Source organism: Aulonocara sp. 'chitande type north' Nkhata Bay, linkage group LG14 (assembly GCF_057382095.1).
Source record: "Aulonocara sp. 'chitande type north' Nkhata Bay isolate Kocher_YH1m ecotype deep benthic linkage group LG14, A_spYH_male_GT1.1, whole genome shotgun sequence".
Lineage (NCBI taxonomy): Eukaryota > Metazoa > Chordata > Actinopteri > Cichliformes > Cichlidae > Aulonocara > Aulonocara sp. 'chitande type north' Nkhata Bay.
The window spans coordinates 23492411-23511891 of NC_141357.1; the positions used below are offsets into that span (position 1 = coordinate 23492411).

General features: G+C 39.6%; 1 protein-coding gene across 3 annotated transcripts in view; it reads right to left on the bottom strand.

Annotated features, from left to right (window-relative positions):
- Positions 1-2550: 2550 nt before the first annotated feature.
- LOC147314594 (uncharacterized) overlaps positions 2551-19481 on the bottom strand; it is a 29943-nt gene continuing 13012 nt past the window's right edge. The window contains exons 1-8 of one of the 3 annotated variants that reach the window (XM_086261656.1): positions 12704-12768; positions 11885-11985; positions 8975-9060; positions 8058-8137; positions 6303-6462; positions 5182-5344; positions 5004-5057; positions 2551-4904 (exon numbers count right to left, since the gene is read on the bottom strand). In XM_086261656.1, coding sequence (XP_086117782.1) covers positions 4651-4904; positions 5004-5057; positions 5182-5344; positions 6303-6462; positions 8058-8137; positions 8975-9060; positions 11885-11985; positions 12704-12756 — 951 coding nt within the window. In that variant the 5' untranslated portion in view covers positions 12757-12768 and the 3' untranslated portion in view covers positions 2551-4650. Of the gene's footprint in view, positions 4905-5003; positions 5058-5181; positions 5345-6302; positions 6463-8057; positions 8138-8502; positions 8554-8974; positions 9061-11884; positions 11986-12703; positions 12828-12997; positions 13196-18363; positions 18556-19268; positions 19461-19481 lie in introns of those variants that run through there. The other 2 variants (XM_086261657.1, XM_086261655.1) reach the window with 2 other exon arrangements.

Consider the following 19481-nt stretch of genomic DNA (forward strand, 5'->3'; position numbering starts at 1 on the left):
CATCTCAGTGATCCACCTTCACTCCCCGTTGTGAGCCACAAAAATACCGAATGAACCTGCTGTCTTCCAGTTGTCATAAACACACTTATAAACTGGACAATATGTGTTCTACTAGTTTTTGCTTTTCTCTAAACTCTCTGTGCTTCCACTTTAATATTTTTCCCCTTTTCTTTCTGTAAAAGAAACCGCTTCTGTGTTTTGTAAATGTGAACATGAGGCCACCTCCAAATACTAAAAAAAGTATTCTCTCACTTCAGTGGCATGTCAGGTATTTTTGGTGTGTCCCTTAAAGCTGCCAGTATGCTGTTAGTGGTGTTTTCCCTGTTGTGCACAGTACATTTTTATTTGCACCATATTCCAGTGGGAATTGTGGGCTTAACGGGAAAGAATCACATGTAAAGGCTGATTGAGTGCCAGCTGCAACGTGTTTCCTCGACTTTGAGCATTTTAAATTCCCTTCCACATAGTCATTGTTAGAAAAAACACACAAGATCAGAAGATAGGGAGAGGTTGTTTATTGTTTCAAAAATGACTCCATACATCATTCTCAGCAAAGGTCACAAGCCTCCCACGCTTCTTCATATTTTGCCAGCAAAATGGGAAATAGATGCAACGGTCTGTTTAACATAGTGCAAACATAAATCGACACCCTTCCACTGATATCGTTTCTGATGGGGCTTTGGTGTACAGTATATGATCAACTGGAGGCCCAGATCCATCTCTGTAGTCCACTGTCAGCACTTTGCTGTATTTTTTCCCTGTTTCTTAAAGACATCACTTTCAAATACTGTTCACTTGCATACCTTCCAATGTGACAAGAATAATCGAAAAGAAAGGATAAGCATATCGCTTTCATGTTATGTATTATGTGGTTGTGTGATGAAGCCAAAAAAGTCAGTCTTATATTCTGATTTCTAAAGTACATGATTAAGTTTTTAAATATTAACTTTATTTTAAATTGTTCCCAGATTTTTAAAGGGTGCTGTAACATTTTTGTATTATATATGCAGGTTTCATATAAAGACACATCTGTGTTTTTTAAATAAATGTTGAGCTAGTGGAAATCAGCAGTTAGGCATTTTCACATGAATTATCTTACAAACAGTGTTTTTGCCAGTCTTGTTTTTGTGTCATGTAAAATATACAGTAGCCTGCATCATTTAGAACAGGGGTTGGCTATAATTTTTTCCAAAGGGTCACAAATGTCAGTAAATGTCAAGCTGGTGGAAATCAGCAGTAAGGCATTTTCACATGAATCGTCTTACAGTGTTTTTGCCAGTCTTGTCTTGTCATCATGTCATGTTAGCAGTTTCATTCTGTGTGCTTGAATGTTTATGAAACCTCTCACTGTTTGCATCTGCGAATGAGTAATGCTTGTTATAAAGTTGTGCTCGGTCACAAATCCTGCATGCATTATGTCATGAAGTGATTGTAACAGGAAACTGATGTGAGCTCAAAGCTACTGTTGTTTCTTCAGTGACAAACACGACATAACTTTGAAGGATTCACTTGCATGCATCCATACATAAATAAAAGTCAAAACTTCAAAATAAAAGCATCACACCCTGCATAGCATGAAATAGTTTTCAGTTATCTTTTATTGTTTACAGTGACTGCACGCGGACCAGAGTGAAAGGGTTAAGAGGCTGAGTGTTGCCCACAGGCTTTAAAAAACCCTGGTCTGTCAACAGGTATGTCTTCAATGGTAAAAAGGTGAATTCTCTGCTAAGTGTCTGTAAAGAGTTTATGGGGGCTAGAATATCAGATATATATGCTTCAGTTAAGTGTTAAACAGGAATCAACAGCTCCCCTCTCTTTTGACAGAATAGAGCAGGGGTGTCGAACTCCAGGCCTCGAGGGCGGTGTCCTGCAGGTTTTAGATAACACCCTGGGTGAACACACCTGAATCAAATGATTAGTTCATTACCAGGTTTCTGGAGAACTTCAAGACATGTTGGGGAGGTAATTTAGCCATTTAAATCCCCTGCGTTGGATCAAGGACACATATAAAACCTGCAGGACAGGGGCCCTTGAGGCCTGGAGTTTGACACCTGTGGAATAGAGGTTTCAATCGGAGTCTAAAAGGATGTGACAGAGTGGAGAAAAAGAAGGTAAGAATGAGGCTGACCTTTCCTTCAGACTCTCTGGAGAAAGGAGGACACAGACAAGTTAAGTACACGGCTGTCAAAAACCAAGCAAACTGGTAAACAAGGCTAGGTAGTGAGAGATGTTTATAAAACTACAACACGAGTAGGATATTGGAGTGAGTCTAGAGGTGTGGGACCTGATTGACCCTAGGCACAGACCGAAGGGCAGCAGGTCAAACCGGTGGTGGGCATGGTGCAAAGGCGTCACCTGTCTTGGTCCTGGTTTTCACGAGAAAGGCTGCTGTCGGGGGTTGGGGGGCTCTGGCCTTTGAAGTTGGTGAGGGCTTGACTGCCTCTCTACACTTGGCGGTGGTTGTCTGTCTGGAAGCCCTTAATCCTTCTCCTGGAGGTCTCCTTGGCTTGTTTGATGCCCCTCCTCGGGTTGGCTCTGGCAGTGCTCTCCAGAGAACTGTCCCCCAGCCTGAAGGCTGTGTTTCGAGTTCTGATCAGAGCCTGTTCTTCATTCGTCTACCAGGGTTTCCGGTTAGGAAGAACTCAGGTGGTTTTGGTCACTGTCACATTCACTACACACCACTTAGAGTAGAAAAGGACAGACAGAGTGAAGGTCTCCAGGTAGTCCTGTAAAGTCCTGTAGCTGGAGGGGAGCATGCTCGAGCCACAAGATGTACATCTACAACATATAACCCAGTGTAATGTATTAAATATAATGAGATGTTTCTAAATGGTTGAACAGCAGCATGTGACTGCAACATTAAATCCCAAGGAAAAATCTGGACCTTAAATCAAATCCGATGACATTGTGTTTTATAAAGAATTTTAAAAAGAGCAAAAAAACAAACAAACCAAAAAATGAAAAAATTATGCACTCCCTAGTATGTTTTGGGTATGTGGTATCCATATGGGTATCCGTAAAGTAAAGTAAGAAAAATAAGCACAGAGTATTGATTTATTATCTAATTCTGTTGAATATCTACGAATATACAAATAAACAATGTGTATATAAAATGTAGTAATAGTTATGTATATATAGTCCAATAAATTGTTATGTAATAAAAAGTAATAAAGTAATAAATAAAATAATAAATAATAAAAGTAATAAAAAAAATCACACACACATTCAATTATTCTTATCTTCTTATTTATTTAAAACTTAATAATACAGGAGGTGCTATTAAATATTAAATATAAACATGCAATATAATATATAATATATATACTGTATATCATGAGCTTGTCCTGTTAGTAGCTTAAAGGTATGTTCTTACCAATTTAGTAAAGACACAGTACAATAAATGCCAAACATCTTCCCGAAAGTCACATATATAAAAATAACTTGGGTCAAGGTGATTAAAAGTAGGTACTTACAAAGAAACAGAAATATTGCATTTTTAGAGGGATCAGTGAGAACTGGGGTGCTTATAATAATGGTATTGTCAACTAACCATTTGACAGTTACAAGCTTTATCTTTCAAATAAATCATGCTTTACAGTACATTTATACATTCAATTGTATGGTTCAAAAAGTGCAAATAGTTGCCATTTACAATTTAGTTCAGTGCAAAAAAGAGGCATAGAAATAACAGTCACAAAAATTTCAAATGACAAACAATATTAGCTGATAGCAGTTTAGCTTATGTGACCGTTAAGCTGTATGCTAACATTCTTGCATGCCTTGCTTCCTGTTACACTGATAGCTAAGGTGTTAGCTACTGTTAATTTCAAACCAACACTAGCTTGGATATCCTAGTTACTACTTTAGCTTTTTAAGACTTTGAAAGATAATGGTCATATTGCATTACTGCATGTATAAGTTAACAACACTGTGCACTAATTAGCTGTGTAACAGTAGTAATTACCGAGCACACATTTTGGGATGCGTTCAAAAACAGAGCAACATGGTTTGGATGGAAATGAGCGTTGAACATTTAATGCATTACTGATAGCAACTTGTAAGTAATATCACTAATAACTAATTCTGGATTTTTTAAATTTAAACAGTTGAAAAGTAATGCAATCCCTAATCAAGTTAATTTTTTCTATAATGCATTATTGAGTAAACATATTTCAGTTAATGAATTAATTCAATTGAGTTACATGTTCTTCAATTATTTAGGTAACAAAAAGATTAAAAAGATCACATTTTAAAACATTTTCATGTGTGCTTGCACAACAATAACTAATGTAAAAATAAAATGTGTGATAGAAATATGGCTGGTTCTTTGATTTTATGCTTACACCAGCAAAGTGCCCAAATGTTAAGCTTCAATGGTCTTTCCTTTTAGGGTAGAGTTTTACAAATTAATGGGCATTTCTAAGGTTCAGTGTTATATTGTTAATAGACCATGTAAGAGAACATCCCTGTAATGAGTACTTTAACAGTACATTCTTCTGAGGATAAAAAACCCCTATGCATTACTCTTAGTGTAGCACTATTTTAGAGTAAGAAAACCAGCACTGAGTAAATAAAAATTAAGTACTTGTTCTAAGACAAAAACAAGGGAATAGCTAATAACTGACCATACATAGATCAGACAGTGGTGATCTAAGATGAACATTTATAAAAAATGAAATGGAGCGACTGAAGAACAGAGTCATGGTTGAAATCAGTGAAAATATTAACGTTGTTAAAGATGTAGGTCTTCCCAAGAAACAGTTTAGGTGATTTGCAGTGATCATCTATGTCCAAGATGTGATGCAAAGGCAGAGCTGTCACGTTGGAATATTTCCCATGAACCCATAGCACATTCCTGAACACAACGCTCTTCACAGACACACTTTCCACAGTCCCAATGTACACTAAATAAAGAGATACACAAGTACATTACATTAAAAACCCATAAAAAATTTTAAGAACAACATTTGTTCCAATATTGAAAATTATAGATGATATCTTACTTTCTTTGCAGAGATCACTTGTGTTTAGATTATTCAAAGATAGAAGTCTGGATCCTAAAAAAAGAACATTACAGGCATATTATTGGTCAAACGCATTACCTCAACTGTGCTATGAAGTCAAAATGACACAAAATGAAGTTTAACTTTGTGAGAGGACATTTAAGCAGACACAACAGACCATGCATCATGTTTCTCTGATCCTTTCCTGGTTCATGGATTCTTCTCAGCCTCTCCGCACAGCATGAGCACAGGCTGGTGTTGTAATAGAGGTGACCACAGCATCCAAATCCTGTCTTGACAGAGTAAAGGACCTCTTTTTCCTGGCTTGAGCAGCAAATATCCTGGTTTTGAAAAGATATATAATTCATTATGGTTAATGAAAGCATAATCGTTTGCAACCAGTGAGGCCACAACATTAAGTTCAGTCAGTAATTTTGGTACGTTGGCTGAATTTAGCTATATTTTTTGCACATGGGAACGAAGAATGGATTTGACTTAAGTTATTCTGACTGTCAGATATACAGTAAATAGATCCAGAGTGCAGTTCAAACATAGATTTCACTATGGCCTTAGAGAAAACTGCTTAGAGGAGCTCACTGAGCCTGATATTAACAATAACTACTCCAACTTCGCAACTGTTTTATGTTATAAGATCTTATGATTGTCACGGCCAGGGGATCAGCAGGCCGCTGACTAGTAGCGTTCTCTCTCTCTCTTGTTCTCTCTCTTGCTCTCTCTCTCGCTCTCTCGCCAGGGCGGAACTCATGGTGGATTCATGCCCTTGGCCCACGCCCCTCTGAAGAGGAAACACCTGGGCCTCATCAGTGCAGCCAGCATTTAAGCCAGGGAGTGGCTTCTACTCATTGCTGGATCTTTGCGTGTGACTCGCGTCAGTGCAGCCCAGCTCTGAGCAAGTTCTTCCCTGCGCAAAACCTCTAACGTGTGTTTCCTTCTGTACATAGATCCCCTGGACCCGACCCTGCATTCCCCGAGTGGATTCCTGTTTTTTTGTGAGTGTTTGGAGAGAGACTGGTCACGATAGGAGAGAGTCAGAAGAGGAGCAAGTGTCTTTTCCCTACCTGGATTTCCCCGGAGCCTTTTCCCTGTCACTGCTTTGTATATAGCACTACCCCTGCACTAATTGTATATACACCTGGTGGAACTGTAATAAATACCAACTGTGCCTCTGAGTCCTGCGTGTGAGTCCTCAAGCGAACCGTGACAATGATATAATACAGTGTAAGACATGAATAGATGCACAAACAACAGATCCTCAGATAACACCATTAATAAATCTACCTGTGGCTTTTGCAGGATGGATCCGCAGCACTGAGCGTCCCCTCCATGCTTGTCTAATGATGTCAGATTGTACAGTGTTCCTGCACAGCACTTCATCTGTGGGTCTTTAATGTTGTAGGCTTTGACCCCACAGCAGTGAAGGTTTTCTGATTTGGGGTGTCTGAGTGGAAAACAGAGGTAGCAGTTAGAATTAAATTAAGTACAGTGACATAAAGAAGTATGCTCATAAGAGGCTAAGTGAACCCCAAGTTGCTGCTGTTACACTCCGAATATTAGTACAAAGTACTTAGGCTCATAAATGAGCTGTATGAATGTCTATATTTAAGTGAATGATGCTTATAGAAGTAAGTGCTTTGAGTGTTTGCTTGAGTAGAAAGACAATATATAAGTACTACCCCACTTAGATCACTGCTTATGTATGTTGCTTGAAGTCAGCCTGAAAGATAACTTCCTCTCTGCTTCAAAACAGTGTTTACACAGGGTGAAGTGAAAGAAACACACTATCAGAGCAATTTCAACACTCAGAGTCTACACAGAATGCATTTATACCCAGTGTTGCTGTTACTGTACAGCTACTGTAGCTGAAAACAGCCACAATTCAACGAGTTCAGCTGATCTGGAACTAACCATAAAACAGAAACTGAGATCTGAACGTGATATTTTATACATCAATACTTCTTTCAACCCATATGAGAAATACTGAATGATGAAATAACGGTAAGGGCAACACAGTAGTGTGGTGAATAGGGTTATTACGTCACAGCTGGAGGGTTCTGAGAAATCCGACTGAAAACAAAAAGGCATCCCAGGAGATGAGTCATGCACACAGACAGGGTTTTTAAACATAAAAATTTCAAATGGCAGTCAGAGTCAGGGACTCAGACAGGCTGACAAAGAGAGGTTTGGCACAGTAAGTTAAGAGGAAACAGATGAAGCTGAATTTCTGCTCCGGTAATTATGTGTCTTCCTATCTCAGACACCATGTCTGTTTAAATGGATTGTGCCATGCAGATGTTTTTTTAATCCCTTCGTTCTCACAGAAGAGACAGAATAAGTTGTTCCCATGCTCCCGTGTTCCCATACTGATTCTAAAAAAAAGGAGGAAATTCCAGTTTTCATCAGCAATGTAAAGTAATTAAACAAATCACACATGTTCTGATTTGTATGGGTGGAAAACAGAGGTACTAATTATAATTAAATATGGACAGCGACATGAAGAAACATGCTCCTAACAGGCTGAGTTAGAGTTCTCATGTTCACTGCTGGATGCCAGCTTGAAAGATAATGTCTTTACCACAGTCTTTACACAGGCTGGGAATTAAAAGTAGAACATCATTAGAGCTACAGCTTCATCTCTCTGTTAGTGTCCACATAAAAAAAATAAAAAAATCAGTCACTGAAAGACATAAGTCATGACCAGACAGGGTGTAACAACTAACAGTTAGCACCAAACCCAATAAAAGACCCAGACAGGCTGTTTGAGAGATTCCTTGGCACAGTAGTTCAGCGCATTTTCCAAGGGGAAAAAAGAACGTCTGCCTTTCTCAGACGGTTTCTGTTTTCACTCAAGAGACAGACTACATATAAAAAATGTTTCCATACTTTCGGCCACCCTGTCTGACAAAATTCCAACTAGCGTTATATTCCAACTGATTAAAACAACAAAGTTAAAGAACTAATTTTTCACTGGACTTTCTCAGCAATGTAAAGCAGCAACGCAAACACACTCACTCACACACACACGCACACAATCACCTGTGTCCATTGCAGCAGATCTCAGTACGAGGCCGGTAAATTTCCGTCCCACAGCAGTGTTGTCCCGGGCTGCCATAAAACTGAGAACAACATATAGTCCCTTTAGCCGGATTGTAAGGAATACACATCTCTGAACATTCCTCTCCATCATCTCTGCCCTCGTACAAGGTGTCATTACAACAGAGAACTCCACGTTATGCTGAGCAATACGCAGTCACTCCACAGCACTTGAAGAATCAGAAATAATGCAGTAAATTGCTCAACAATGCACAAACAGCCAAACCCTTTTATTTGCACATTTAAATGCACATGGATGAACACATAAATTTATGAGTTTTTACAGATGAAATGCAAAAATCAGGAAAAACACAAAAAGTTGAAACAATTCAAACATTACACAGGTCTCATTTCCACACATAACATATCTAATTTTTTTTTGTCTTACCAGATTTATGGACCTTTTGCAGTAGTGGTAACCAAAACCAACACCGCTAGACGAGTTTAAACATCAGATTGAAAAACACCCTCAGTTACTGTATAAGAGGAGCGGGGTGGAGCTCTAAGCTCTCTCATCGAAGCTGCACAAAAACAACCTTTTTTGTCTGGGATCACTAGGTACCATTGCTGTCAGTTATTTGTGTAAAACTGAACATTGCAGCATGAGGCCCTTCATTTTTAATAACAAAAACTTTAATGAAAAATCTCGCCAAAATGCCATTAATATGTTTTTCCCTTTTGTTTTTTTAAGGAAACAGTGCTTTAGGCTTTAGCCATAATTTGAAAGCTTGATTTCATTTTCCTACAGAAAAGGAGATTAAAACTGTTGAGCTTTGCACTTTACACTGATTAAAAAACACAAACAGCTGGGCAGGCCCAGAAAAGGAAAAGAAAAACCCAAAAAACAATTTGTACATTACTTGATCTAGCCACGGCTTGCATCGAAATACGGATCCATCACAGCAGACTTCTATACGTGGGTCATACACCCTGGCCTTGCTTTGACCTAAACAGATAGGTGTGAGGGTTGGGGTGGGTTGGGGTTAGGTGGAAAGAAGAGATAGTAGTTGCAGTAAAAATAAAACATGTTGCGATTAATGATGTCTTGTGTGTAACTTTGTTACACACAAGTTGCTTTATTCTCCCTCCTTTGCAAAATACTGACTATAAAATAAAGGAATTCGGTTGGTTTCCAAGTCTTTGTAGGAGGCATCTGGGGCTAGGTTGGTAGAAGAGCTGTCCCCACTATGCATTTCATTGGGCAAGATAGTGAACAAGATACTGAGTTACCACTGATGCATACACGGTAGTGTGAGTGTGTCTGAATGTTAGATAAAAGTGCTTAGTCCTACATGTAAGTGACTGGGTGAAAGGGATTTATAGTAGAAAGTGTTTTGAGTGCTCAACTAGTGCAGGAAAATGCAAAAAAAAAGGATAAAGGTTAACACTACACACCCTGATGTGGGCTGTTAAGCATACCAGACATTTCTGAACAGCTCACATATTATGGAAAGACCAAACCACATGTTTAAAACCCTCCACCTCCGGGCTTAGAGCTTTAATTCTCCACACTGGAATACTTGACATGAAGGGAGTGTAAACTCTCAGAAGTTAATGCCTTATGGTGATTAAGATATGGTGATTTTAAAAAAAAAAAACGTCTTTTGTGGAGTACAGTAACTGATATAGATGCCAAGATTTTGAACAAACCAGCTGCTGCACATCCTTTTTTGGATTCAAAGATAATCCTGAGTTATCCCTTTTTATTCATTGCAAAGCTTTAATGTTTTTCATAGGGTGGTTCAAAAAGATGGAAGCTCTTTCAATTGTGTGGTCTGGGGGAAAATATCAAGACCATTTTCCCATAGCAATTTAACCTTTTGCTAATATGAACAATGAAATCTTTTTCTATGTAGGGAGAAAAAAAAGTTTTTATTTGTAAGTGAACCACCCTTCCGCGCAGCTTATATTTTCCATGATTTTGATCTTGGCAAGATGTACTGTCTGGAAAAATAAAGACACACTTCACTGTCTGAAAGTTTGATTAAAAAAAATACTTAAAGTCTTCAGGGAACCCTTAGAAAAAAAAAGTCTTTGTCTAACTTTCTAACTGTCAGAGTTATTTACACACCCAAGATAAGAATGTCAATGTGAACTTCTTTGTGAACTTCTTTTAAAACAGTCCCTCTTTTTGGGCAAAAGCCATTTAACTTAAGGCCTAAAACTGTCTCTGTGGCAGATTTGATTTGATGGATTTATAACAGTGTTGGCGGTTACAGTTAAATTACAACAACTCAGTAGTTGAACTAAAGTTCAGGGTCAGTCATTGTAGTGCAGCGCTTGACATGGTTGCCTCACAAGAAGAAAGTGCTGGGTCCTAGTCTGCAGACTGATCAGCTGTTCAGGGGCTCATCCTGCCTCTGGTTGGAAAACAGAGCCTTGCAGCTGGGGTACGTTTCAACCCCATGATGACTCTGACTCTTTCCTGACACTAAACACACTATAATAATTATAGTTGGGTTTTTTTTTTAAATCACCATACAGGCATGAGGTCCATATGGAAGGTCAAGTGAGAAAAGACTGTGTATTATGCAGTACCTTATTGACTTGCATAACAACATATCAACGTTCTGTCAGGACTATTGCTGCAAGTGACTAATCACATTGTTGTAAAAGGAACCCTTAAAGTTCTAAAGCATGGCTGTTAGTAGGAAGACTTCACATAAAGAGTTCATGTATAGATGACAATGTGTTGGATGAATTACTGAATCAAACAGAAATAATTTTATTCGACCCATAGCCATGATCTTTCCTTAGTTATACTGTTATCTGGGCCTGAGCTTATTTTTAGATAGAATAAGGCTAACTGGAAAACTGTTCTCTGGACTGATGAATCACACGTTCAGCTGCCAACATCATCCAAGCTAAATACGGACCAATAAAACGTTATTTACGGGTACCATTATAGAGGCATAGGGCCAGGGTAACTTGAAAGCACCATTAATAATGAACATGCTTTGGAGGAACACGTGCAGATAAGATTGCATTCTTTTCAGTCTGTAACTATCATAAAAGCATGGCTGATAAACTGATGCTTCCCTCAGGATCTGCCACCCAATAAAAACATCTGGCACTTTGTGGAAAACTAAAGAGACAAAAAACTGGCTAGCACTTGAAACATGAGACTGTGAAAACATGCGACTTCAAAGGCTATTTGATCTCCTAATTTCTTACAAGTTGTGTAAAAAGACAAGAGGATGCAGCACAGTGGGAAACATGCCCCTCACCTAAACATTTGGAAAAGGGTTTTTTGGTATTGACTTCACAATGAGCAAACAGGTTACAGTATAATATAATATAGTTTCATCATCCTAGATGAAAGTTCTTGTCAACATCTTGTCAATAGAACCTGTTAAGCTTGTTATTTTATCTCTTTATAGTTTTCTATTCTAGGGATTTTCCAAAATGAGATGGTGTCACAAAAGCAAATGATGCAATGTTCCCTTTAGGGGAAATTTATGCTGCAAATAAGTTTTTGTTTTTACACGGTTGCACGTAAGATAAACATGTTTAAACTGCTCACTCAGCTCTAACTGCTTTCTTGGAGCGTGGGCTGTTCCTTATCTGATTCAACTCACTCTACAGGCCCACATAAAAACCATGGGATGATGCAATGTCACATACAATGATCAATGATAGATAGAACATCTGCAGGGAAGCTTTAAGAGTGTTCTTAGTTTTGTTTTTGTTTTTGCAGGACTATGCAGAGTTCTTGAAAACTTTCCCTGGCACACACTCACTCAAAGAAACAGCTATGGAGACGGTAATACCTGAGGCGCAGAACCAAAAAGGCTTTTGGTGTCTCTCACAGCAACGATGCGTCTTTGGATTGTAACATGTCGACCCACAGAGATGTGTGTTTGGTTCAGTGCTGTGGATAGACAAACACAGCCAAAATAAACACAAAAACCACTCCATATCACTGGTACACTACCACAGAGCAGAACAGAAAGTATTAACAGGTATATTTATTTTTACCGGCTACTGGATAGCATCACACTTTACTGCGTGTACTCGGATTTCATTCAGTAAAGATTAAATCTGTGACCTCAATCCAACTGAAAGAAATTGGTGGACCAGGCTTAAAGCCAATTGTGTGTCTATAAACCAACAAATTTCAATTAACTAACCCCTAATTAACCAATTCTGTCAAGAAGAGTGATCAAATTTATGCCAAAAGCTTGCTCATGGCTACCAAAAGTATGTGGTTTAGGTGCGACTTACTAAGGGACATTTAACTTAGTTGGGGTGTATTTAGACTTTTGGCACTGTGGGGATTACAGAAGATCAAAAATCATTTCAAAATTGTGCACCCATTGTTTTTGAAATTATTAAAGGTGTGTGCTGTATAGTCTCTCATGAAAAAGAGCAGTTCAAAGAAATAATTTAAGCACAAATTTACTATGATATTCATGCCAGTGATGAGTCTATGTACACTGTTGAGCACAACTGTAAATAAACTCAAATTAGAGTAGAACATTTCCTACAAAGCCTGAATGCATGATAGTTAATCTTGACTAGATTAAATTTACATTTGTCTACATATGACATTATAGTAAAAATTGTTATAGTAAAACCCATTTACTTACCAAAAGTGTTGGAGCTCATGTGTCTGAGAAATATAAAACATAAAGGCAAACATTCATATATTTGCACAAAAAAGTAAAAGAATGATATTTTATTGCAGTATGTATCTTACCAGTTGTTGAAAACCTGTAAAGATAAAGCACAAAGCCTTTTGAAGTGGAAAACTAAACTAAACCAAAATAATTGCCATTAACTCATCATTTGTCATTACATTTTAATAGAAAATATGAAGCTAAGAGTTAAATCTTAAATAGATTTGTAAGATATGCATGAGACTGCATTTGACCATTTCTGACCTTCAGGGTTAGCTGACTCCTTTGCACAGCAAGATGAATGCTTCGGTTGTACCTCCAGAACACCTTCATTCACACAGCAGCAATGAGTCCTGTTGTCATACTGGTGGTGACCGCAGCACTGGTGGAAAGTGGAATTCCTCACCAGACTCTTCTTATTATCATTCGGACCACAATGCAGAATTCCCACATTTTGCACTCCTGTGAAAAAAAATCAGATACTAAAAACTGTAAGACTTATACTTCAGTCATAGCTAATTCATGTTTAGCTTATACTGTACGAGAAAACCGTAAAAATAATAATTGCAATGCTGCTTCAAGCAGCAAACCTTGTGTTTATTGCAAGGGAGAGCAACACAACCTCCAAATCTGCGGAAAGCTCAAGGACAAGCCTCATAAGGACAAGATTGAGTTTTTAAGGAGCATAGGACTGTGTTTTGCCTGTTTGAAACATGGTCACATGAGTAGCAGCTGCAAATGCTCTCGACTGCATCCTACCCTGCTGCACATCACCAATAGGGACTCACAAGAAGAAACAGCAAGGGGGGCGGCTCAACAGTTCGTATCAAGTGCTCTTGTACAAACAACAGCAACTTTCAGCATGACTGGGGCCGGTAAGGAAGATTGTATTCTTCCAATCGTTCCAGTACGTGTCAAGGCCCAGAAAGGAACCAAGACAGTAACAACATATGAATTCTTGGATCAAGGCAGCTCAGCCACCTTTATGACAGAGTCACTGATAAAACAACTGAACCTGAACGGACGAATTACGAAAATCTCACTCCGAACGATGGGAAATGAATCTGTTGTGAACACCTGCATTGTGACTGGACTGGAAGTCAGTAGTCTGGATGGTAGCCAGTTTATTAAACTTTCAGAGGTGTATGCACAAGACCACATTCCTGTAAGTAAAAACAATATCCCATGCCAGGAGGATGTTGACAGGTGGTAACACCTGACGGAAGTGAAACTTCCCACTATCCAAGCAGATGTTGGATTACTCATAGGAGTGAATGTTCCCAAAACCATGGAACCGCTTAAGGTGGTAAACAGCGTGGACAATGGACCCTACGCAGTGAGAACAATATTAGGTTGGACAGTAAATGGACCACTTAGGAGTGGAGGCGACATGAGTGGGAGAAACAGATTGGCACAAGTGACTGTGAATAGGATATCAGTAGCCAGGTTGGAAGAGCTCTGGCAGCTACAGTTTAAGTAAGACTTTCCTGATGCGGGACAAGACGAAAATCTTGAAATGTCCAAGGAAGATCGTCAGTTTCTGAACATGGTGTCTCAGTCTGCAAAACTGGAGGATGGCCATTATAGTATTTGTCTTCCAGTGAGAAGCAAGGCGCTGTGCTTGCCAAGCAACAGAGAAGTCGCAGTGCAACGTGCGCTGAACTTACAGAAAAGATTCACCAGAGATGTCAAGTTTTACGAAGAATATGTTGCATATATGGATGATATCCTAAAAAAGGGTTACGCGATCAAACTGAACGATGCTGAATGTAAGTCACTGGAGGGACGAACATGGTATTTGCCTCATCATGGAGTGAGACATCCAGTCAAGCAAAAGTTACGTGTTGTCTTCGACTGTGGGGCAAGCTTTCAAGGAACATCGCTGAACCAGCATCTCTTGCAGGGACCGGATTTGACAAGCTCACTGGTGGGAGTCCTCCTGAGGTTTCGACAGGAGACTGTGGCAGTAATGGCTGACGTGGAGGCCATGTTCCATCAGGTCAGAGTCAGCAAGGAAGATACAGATCTCCTCAGGTTTCTTTGGTGGTCTGATGGGAATTACAAGGAGAAGCTTGCAGAACACAAAATGTTGGTCCACATCTTTGGTGCCACCTCTTCGCCAAGTGTTGCATCTTTTGCACTTCAGAAATGCGCTACTGATTTCGAAAGGGAATTTGGTCAAGAAGCTGCAAGGACAGTCAAGAAAAAATTTTATGTGGATGACTGTCTTAAGTCAATTGCAGAGGAAGACGCAGCAATCACCCTGTGTTCTGACTTGAGGAACATGTTGGCAAAAGGCGGATTTCGACCAACAAAATGGTCAAGCAACAGCAGAAAGTTGCTCAACTCAATTCCTGATGAAGAAAGAGCACAAGGATTTAAAGTTCTGAATCTGGACGAGAGTAATTTGCCGATGGAAAGAGCATTGGGAATTCAGTGGTGTGCTGAATCAGATCAGTTCAAGTTCAAGATCAACCTTAAAAACAGACCGAACACTAGAAGAGGACTGCTTTCCCTTCTCAGCTCCATCTTTGATCCACTGGGATTTGTTGCTCTGGTGATTCTGTGTGCAAAAAAAATCTTGCACGATTTATGTCGGAGGAAATACGGCTGGGATGAATCCCTACCAGAGGATGTCATTAAGAGCTGGAATAAGTGGGTTGCAGATTTGCAAAGGCTTGACGACTTTGGAGTTGACAGGAGCATCAAGTCAAAGCATTTTGGTGCACCAGTCTTTGCGCAGCTGCATCATTTTGCTGACGCAAGCGAAGACGCTTATGGAACAGCAAGCTACCTGTTGCTGCGCAATGCAAGTGGCGAGACTCAGTCCACCTTGGTAATGGCAAAGGCAAGGGTTGCACCTTTGAAGTGTCCAACCATCCCACGAATGGAACTGATTGCCGCAACAGTTGCAGTGAAGATGGATAAACTTCTAAAGAAGGAACTAGAAGTAGAACTGCATGAATCTGTTTTTTGGACAGATAGCACAGCTGTGCTAAAGTACTTGAATAGTGAAGGCACAAGATTCAAGACCTTTGTTTCTAATAGGATCTCAGTGATCTTAAGCCATTCTCACATTCGGCAGTGGAGATATGTCAATACCACTTTGAATCCAGCAGATCATGTCTCTAGAGGACAGACTGTTGCAGCATTCTTAAAATGTGGCGATTGGCTTTCGGGTCCAAGTTTTCTATTCTGCTCAGAAGATCAGTGGCCGAAGAATCCAGATCCCAGAATGCTGGATTTTGATGACTTAGAGGTCAAAAGAGAAGCTCAGACACATGTCATTCAGATGCAAGGGCTCAAAGACTCAGTAGACCAGCTGATGAATCACTACTCATCTTGGACAAAGCTAAAGCGTGCTGTAGCCTGGTTCATGAAACTGAAGAGTTTGCTTAAGGAATTAATAGCAAAGAGAAAGGAAGCAAGCACAATGAGTGAGGAAATCAGGATGAGCCAATTCAAGAAAGCTTTCAAGGGAAAAAATCTAACCTGTGACGATTTGTCTGAAGCAGAAATGGAAATTGTGAAGTACTGTCAGAAGCAAAGTTTTGAACAGGACTTGGCAATGCTGAAAGAACATCAAAGGGTGAAGAAAAAAGGCTCTCTCTACAAGTTGACTCCAGTACTGCAAGATGGAGTCATAAGAGTTGGAGGAAGGTTGAGTCGAGCAGCAATGCCAGATGATGCTAAGCAGCAAGTCATCTTGCCAAAGGACTCACATATCACACAGCTTGTGTTAAGACATACCCATGATGTTACAGCTCACGCCGGACGGAATCACATGTTGGCTCATCTGCGTCAAAAATTTTGGATCCCTGGAGCAAATGGAGCCATTAGAAGGTTCTTGTCAAAATGTGTTACCTGTAAAAGGCTACACGGAAGTGCTGGCAAACAAATAATCGCAGATTTACCAAAATGCAGGATCCTGCCTGATGACCCTCCATTCACCAAAGTAGGTGTTGACTACTTTGGTCCATTCCTGGTAAAAAGGGGAAGAAGTCAAGTAAAGAGATATGGTGTCATTTTCACATGTCTTACCACACGAGCTGTACATCTGGAGGTTGCATCTTCACTTGACACTGATGCGTGTCTCAACGCCATCAGAAGATTCCTTGCCAGAAGAGGACAAGTTAAAGAGATGTACTCAGATAATGGAACCAACTTCCGATCAGCTAACAGTGAGTTAAAGAAAGCAATTAAAGAATGGAACTCCAGTATGATCATAAAATCATTGCAGCAAAGGGGGATCCAATGGCATTTTAATCCACCAGCAGGATCTCACCATGGAGGAAGCTGGGAGAGACTCATCCGCTCAGTGAGAAAAATTTTGAACATCACAGTAAAAGAACAACTGTTGGATGAAGAAGGTCTCCACACCTTGCTGTGTGAAGCTGAGGCTATTATGAACAGCAGGCCTATTACAAAGGAATCTTCAGATCCCAATGACCTGGAGGCTTTAACACCCAACCATCTCCTGTTGCTGAAGGTTAAGCCAGAATTACCTCCAGGAATCTTCAACAAGGATGCCCAGTATGTAAATCGCAGGTGGAGACAAATCCAATATCTTGCAGACATTTTTTGGAAACGCTGGTGCAAGGAATACCTCATGCAGCTCCAAGAGCGTCAACGATGGACTACACCTAAGAGAAATTTCCATGTTGGTGATGTTGTGCTGATCGTAGATGACACAGCACCCAGAAATTCATGGCCACTAGGAAGAATCGTAGAGACCTTTCCAGACCAGAAAGGTCTGGTGCGTCAGGTGAAAGTAAAGACCAAGACCAATGAGCTTGGCCGACCAGTTACAAAGCTGTGCCTTTTGCAAGAAGCTGAAGATAATTGATGCACTCTTCGAAAGTCAAGAACTAGTTTCCTCTGAGGGGAGGAAAGTGAAAGAAGATTTCTTTAAGATAGTTGAAGTTCAGTTAAGTAATGTAGCCATAGACCTTTTCATTTAAGTTAAAGATTTTGGAGTAATTGTTTCAAAGACATTGATAACAATTAGGGGCCGGTAATGTAGAAGCCTACATGCAGTTTAATTTGAAATGTATGCTTTTATTTTGATAGTGCAGAAAAAACAGGAAGTTGGGCGAGAGGAGAGTGGAGCCACATGGTATTTTGACCTCGCAATCTCTCTTCATCCATTTTGAATTGAGCTTTATAAGTTTTCGTAATTTGGAATTCTGTTGCTGTGTACCTGTTTGGACTTTTGAAGTAAATATTGAAAAAACTATCAAGGACTGTTTTTTGTTTTTTTGGTTTTTTTTGGATATGGAAAGAGGGACTAAGCGGAGCGTCAAGCTAAGGCTCCATTCGAAGGAAACCAACATGTACAATATGAAATAAAAAATAAATCTGTTGTTATTGGATTCGTCACACACAGCTGGCATGTATTCAATTCAATTCTCAATTCTTTATTTATTTGTCACATGTAGTTATAGCTGGTACAACATACAGTGAAATGTTTTTTCTGGCTAAAAAAGTACTCCCCCCGACTGTGCAAAAGCACAGTCGTCGCGGAGCTACCAGGACGGCAGCCGAACTCAACGGCGCCTCATCACTTCGTAAGTGTACGAAGTAATGAGTCACCCACAGTTGACATGTAAGTGTACAAAGTAATGAGTTACCTGTAGTGGAGCTCTTGTCACAGCAAGATGAATGCTTCGGTTGTACCTCCAGAACACCTTCATTCTCACAGCAGCACTGAGTCCTGTTGTCATACTGGTGGTGACCGCAGCACTGGTGGAAAGTGGAATTCTTCACCAGACTCTTCTTATTATCATTCGGACCACAATGCAGAATTCCTACATTATGCACTCCTGTGAAAATGAATCAGATACTAAAAACTGTAAGACTTATACTTCAGTCATAGTTAATTCATGTTTAGCTTTGTGTTTATGTGTTTCTCGTACAGTATATCCTGCAATACTGCTTTTCACTGTAAAATGATTATCTTATGATTAGCTCTAGTTCAGTTTAAACAATATTCTGTGGACGTTTGTAAAAAACAAAACAAAACAGCTATCTGACACTATAGTTGCTTTGGTTTGTTGAGGCAACTATGGAAAGCTGTAGAGGAAATGACAAAGTCATCACCTCCAGTTATGAGTCTGGATTTTATTGGATTGCTATATGACAACTATTGGAGGATCAACAGCACTGTAGACATGGCAGATCTTTTATAAAATATGGTATCGCTTGTACAGAGTTTTGAATTAAGGGAGAAAAATACACACAAATGTGGCAGGTTTATTAGTTAGTCTGTAATTCTATGATGTTTACTCAATCAAATACATTTCTCACCACAGTCTGATGTGCATTAAGACTCATATGTACAATATGAAAAAAAAAAATGGAACTGTTGTTACTGGATTCGTCACACACAGCTGGCATGTAAGTGTACGAAGTAATGAGTTACCCACAGTTGACATGTAAGTGTATGAAGTAATGAGTTACCCACAGTTGACATGTAAGTGTATGAAGTAATGAGTTACCCACAGTTGACATGTAAATGTACAAAGTAATGAGTTACCTGTATTGGAGCTCTTGTCACAGCAAGATGAATGCTTCGGTTGTACCTCCAGAACACCTTCATTCTCACAGCAGCACTGAGTCCTGTTGTCATACTGGTGGTGACCGCAGCACTGGTGGAAAGTGGAATTCCTCACCAGACTCTTCTTATTATCATTTGGACCACAATGCAGAATTCCTACATTATGCACTCCTGTGAAAAAAAATCAGATAC